General features: G+C 40.3%; 1 protein-coding gene across 3 annotated transcripts in view; it reads left to right on the forward strand.

Annotated features, from left to right (window-relative positions):
- Positions 1-4,482, forward strand: part of zgc:171971 (uncharacterized protein LOC569690 homolog) — an 11,477-nt gene extending 6,995 nt beyond the window's left edge. For 2 of the 3 annotated variants that reach the window (XM_046069395.1, XM_046069396.1), the window contains exons 8-9: positions 1,864-2,016; positions 3,513-4,482. In XM_046069395.1, the coding sequence (XP_045925351.1) occupies positions 1,864-2,016; positions 3,513-3,653 (294 nt within the window). In that variant the 3' untranslated portion in view covers positions 3,654-4,482. The remainder of the gene's footprint in view (positions 1-1,863; positions 2,017-3,512) is intronic. The other variant, XR_006828153.1, reaches the window with a different exon arrangement.
- The last annotated feature ends 987 nt before the right edge of the window (positions 4,483-5,469 follow it).

A 5,469-nucleotide genomic window follows, 5' to 3' on the forward strand; every position in this document is an offset into this window, starting at 1 on the left:
CTCCCGTGTAGTTCTGGGCTGATTTCTCACCTTTCTTAGGATCATTGAGACCCCACGAGGTGAGATCTTGCATGGAGCCCCGGTCCGAGGGAGACTGACAGTCATGTTTAGCTTCTTCCATTTTCTAATGATTGCTCCAACAGTGGACCTTTTTTCACCAAGCTGCATGGCAATTGCCCCGTAGCCCTTTCCAGCCTTGTGGAGGTGTACAATTTTGTCTCTAGTGTCTTTGGACAGCTCTTTGGTCTTGGCCATGTTTGTAGTTGGATTCTTACTGATTGTATGGGGTGGACAGGTGTCTTTATGCAGCTAACGACCTCAAACAGGTGCATCTAATTTAGGATAATAAATGGAGTGGAGGTGGACATTTTGAAGGCAGACTAACAGGTCTTTGAGAGTCAGAATTCTAGCTGATAGACAGGTGTTCAAATACTTATTTTCCTCACTGTAATTTGCTTGATATGCTTATAACTGACCAAGTTCCATTAGAACTCCCTACTTCTAGTTCCTACACTGCAAATTCATTTCATGACCAGTGCCTATGCATACGTGACCAAACGGCACCTTTTAAAACTAGGAAACAAAAATCAAATGACCTCCCCTGGCTGAACGATCACGCTCAAACCCTTAAAAGATTCTGTCGGAAATCTGAATGACAGTGGAAGGTCACCAAATATACGTATAATAATACGTAACACCCTGACAAACCAAATATTTATTTATCACAAAGCAGTTAATAATGCACAATCGGCTGACTTTTCTGAACAGATGTCTATCTAGAGATAAGGTAATTGATTCTGCCTCTTTCCCTGAACATGATGTTGATCTGAAATGTCTTGCTCATTTTGTAAATAAGGTCCCAGCCTGACACCTACATTCTTTCCACTCCCCCTGTTGATTCTGCTTCTTTTACCCAGTTTCAGCCCATTACAGTTTGACTGTTAGAGAGTACAGTCTCCCATATGAGTTCCTCCTCCTGCATCGTAGATATTATCTAAGGTATTTTCCACTGTTAGCCCTGTTATCTCACACATTTTCAACAATTCTTTGGCCTCTGCTTCTTTTCCTGACGGCATGCCATTGTTCACCCATTGCTAAAGAAACCTAATCTGGACACGCGGTCCTCTAGTAATTATAGACCAATCTACAAATTGTCTTTTTATCTAAGGTTCTGGAGAAAGTAATCACATTTCAACAGATTTTATGAATAATACTAGTGTTTTTAACTGTTTACAGCCTTGTTTTACCGCCACAGCTCTTGGTAAGGTTACTGAGCGACTGCAGACAGAGGCGGCCTTTGATACAGTTGATCATGTTATCCTCTTACATTGCTGGGAGACTTTGGGTGGGAATCGAGGGCTCTTAGCTTTTTACTCTCATATATCTACAACAGAACCTTTTCTGTCACCCTGGGTGGCTCTACTTCCTCAATAGTTTACTTCGATACTACGATAGCCTCCGTTCTTGGCCCCTAATCTGTTCTCTTTATATATGCTGCCTCTTGGCCAGGTTATTCAAAATCATGATTTGCATTACAATTTATATGTCCAAGCCTGAGGGGCTGTGCCGTTGATACCTGCGTGCAGGTTTAGTTGTTGTTATCATCATTATTATTATTATTATTATTATAATTACACAGAGTACCAGACTAGAGCCCTATATGTTCACAAAGTTTGACTAGGGCTTTTAGAATAGAAGTTTATTTTCAGGCTGTTTCTACTTTTCTACATTTGAACCAGAAAAATACCTTTTTCATATTTAGAGTAATTCATTGTTGCAGTGTATTAGCTGTTGGCATTTTCAATCCCAAACTGTCACATTTAGCCAGGTATTAACAGGGTGTGTATCACTGCCTCTCCTCAGGAGCCTGCGGTGAAGGACGGCTGTCCTGTGCTGTCACAATTCCCAGAAGGCTTTTTGGGTAAACTGCAGATCAGGAAGTCCGGAAAGGTGGAGCTGAAGCTGGGTGACATTGTCATGGACGTCTCTGAGGGAGCTGCATTCTCCTTCTTGCAGGTTGTGTGTGTGTGTGTGTGTGTGTGTGTGTGTGTCATATTATAACATACTTGTATTGTAACAGGCAGAGTAAGCAGTTAGGTTCACCCAAAGTCCCTTACTGTGAGTCACAGGGTGCTCTTAATGTTTTTCTGTCAGCATGTCAGGTCACTTGCTTGTATAAAAGAGCAAACTTCAGGCAGTCACACACAGAGTGGCAGGAGTACGTGGAGTTTGAATAAAAAGCCTTTATTAGTTACATAACTAGTTCATGAAATTGACCTCGGCCGGTTTTCATCGGTCATTCAGCGGTAAATGTAAATGCTCCATATTTGTATAGCGCCTTTCTAGTCTTTTTGACCACTAAAAGCGCTTTTACCATTTACACACTGAGCCTAAGCGCTCAAACAGAAACTAACATTCACACAGTGGAATAGCTGCCAGGGGCAATTCGACTGGACACATCCATCGACTAGAGGAGGCGGGGATTGAACCGCTGACCGGACAACCCGTTCTACCTGCTGAGCCATAGCCGCCCCAGCAGGTGGGACATAATGAGTGTCATTCAGAGATTACTCCCCCAAAAAACAGAGAAATAAAAAAAAAAAAAACTGTTTATTGAATTAAATTAATTTCTGTATTGAAATATCAAATCACTAAAAACTGGCAGCAGGACAAGAGAGGAAATTTTTGCTCAAATTATTATCCACATCCATAATCCAGCAAGTGCATTACTTTTAAGATGAACTCGTGTTCATTACTTTTTCAAATGATAAATGCTGCAGTGGATTCATTCATCACTAACTCACCAATCTACTACAGGGAAATCAGTACTTTCTATGAAATGTTTTTATTTTGGATTGATAAAAATAACACAATTTGCAAAGCCCACACACCCGAAAGCAAACAGACAACACACACACAATAATAGACACAAAAAATAAAAACAAAATAAAACCCAACTAAATAATAATAGAAATACTAATACTTAAACAATTCCATCTAGACCTGGCCTTAATTTACACCATGTCTTAGAATCATTTACCTCCTCTTGCCTTCTTGCAGTTATGCCCTCTAGAATAAATCAGTGCCCCCAAGCAAACAAAGCGTTTCTTTTGTCTTCACATTAAAAAGAACAGAAAACAGTTTTAGCCAATAACCGCTTCTTCAGTCACCAGATTGCTTGGGAGCACTGGACACATATAACATAAGGACAAAGTCTAAATAAATGAGTCACATCGTCCTCATCCTCATTCCACTGAGGATACATTACAGCCCCCATCTGAACAGATCTGTCCTTCTATCAGATACACAACGAAAAATCAAGCTATACACCTGTCTCCAAGGAAGTGGTATATCAAACATATATATCTTCCCAGTGGAGTTGCAATTCTTTTAAAAATAAATGATTGTTATTATTAGTACCACTGTTAATAATCCTGAGTCAGTATGTGATTAGAAAAACAAACCACTGTCAATATTAATATAGAGGCCGTCTCTCTCTCTTCCTTCTGCAGCAACTGGTGTCTGTGCGTCTGTCCGACGGTCGGACTGGAGACATAATGGTGTTAGGGAATGTGCACCACAAACTGGTCTTATCTCCGGACTTCCAGACTTTACTGACACAAGCTGCAACAGAGCAGCAGCAAGGACCCTGATCATCAGCTGCACAGAGAGCCAGCAGAGCTGAACTGGAATGTGGAATACGTTCCAGTTTCCGTTCTGTAGGATTGTGTTGTTTCGTTACCTCACACACACACACACACACACACACACACACACACACACACACACACACACACACACACACACACACACACACACACACACACACACACACACACCACTGTGTAGGGGAAATGGCTATTCTCCAGACCTCCGATTTGATGCTTCTAAGGCAGCTTTTATATATTTTTAAAATTCTGTGAAATCTGTCAAAGTCGAAATTATTTTGTTTTGTGAGGAGACATGTTGTTGTGTGGTAAATTTATGCTATCAGACTCAATATACATATATTATTAAATATAACAAGTATATGGTAACCTGAGCACGGACTACCCATTTACTGATGGTGACTTCTCACTGAGAAGAGAACGCTCTGTATATTTTCACTGTTGTTATTAGGTGTTTGTGAACCAGCATGTTTTTCTGCCACCTGGACATCATTGACAATTTTGGATTAAAAAAAGTGGATTAGACTCTTACACATCAGCTTCATAGAGCAACAACAGTTGCCCCGCCCTCACTAAAAATCCAGATGTGGCTGACCCTTAGTGGTTGAATATGTTACAGTAAGGCAGAGGGTTGGTATGGAAAGATCAAGATTCAAGGCTATTCATGGCTCCAAATCATATTCCATGCTGTTGGCTGCCTCAGGTCCTCAGACACGGACCTGCTGTTTGGACACCGCGGCTTTGGAGTGACCTGCTTTGGGGAGCTCATGCACACTTTGTCATCATCTTCCATTAAATCACTTCTTAAAAAGAATTTTTATTGACTAGTAATAATTATAATTTTGATGTCTGTTATGCTGATATGTTTCAGACATTGTACATTGTAAGTTTGTTTATCTAATGTCTGTTTTACAGTTTTTTAATGCCTTTATTTGATTTCTGAATGCTTTATTGTTTATATGCAAAGCACTTTTTAAGATTGGTTATGAGAGATGCTATACTAATAAACTTTATTGTTATATAAAGGTGCTGGTCATATAATTAGAATATCATCAAAAAGTTGATTCTTTTCAGTAATTCCATTCAAAAAGTGTAACTTGTATAATGTATACATTCATTCCACACAGACTGATATATTTTCAGTGTTCATTCCTTTTAATTTTGATGATTATAACTGACAACTAATGAAAACCCCAAAATCAGTATCTCAGAAAATTAGAATACTGTGAAAAGGTTCAATATTGAAGACACCTGGTGCCACACTCTAATCAGCTAATTAACTGGAAACACCTGCAAAGGCCTTTAAATGGTCTCTCAGTCTAGTTCTGTAGGCTACACAATCATGGGGAAGACTGCTGACTTGACAGCTGTCCAAAAGATGACCATTGACATCCTGCACAAGGAGGGCAAGACACAAAAGGTCATTGCTAAAGAGGCTGGCTGTTCACAGAGCTCTGTGTCCAAGCACATTAATAGAGGCGAAGGGAAGGAAAAGATGTGGTAGAAAAAAGTGTACAAGCAATAGGGATAACTGCACCCTGGAGAGGATTGTGAAACAAAACCCATTCAAAAATGTGGGGGAGATTCATAAAGAGTGGACTGCAGCTGGAGTCAGTGCTTCAACAACCACCACGCACAGACGTATGCAAGACATGGGTTTCAGCTGTCGCATTCCTTGTGTCAAGCCACTCTTGAACAAGACACAGCGTCAGAAGCGTCTCGCCTGGGCTAAAGACAAAAAGGACTGGACTGCTGCTGAGAGGTCCAAAGTTATGTTCTCTGATGAAAGTAAATTTTGCAT

Source organism: Micropterus dolomieu, linkage group LG14 (assembly GCF_021292245.1).
Source record: "Micropterus dolomieu isolate WLL.071019.BEF.003 ecotype Adirondacks linkage group LG14, ASM2129224v1, whole genome shotgun sequence".
In the NCBI taxonomy this organism is placed as follows: Eukaryota; Metazoa; Chordata; class Actinopteri; order Centrarchiformes; family Centrarchidae; genus Micropterus; species Micropterus dolomieu.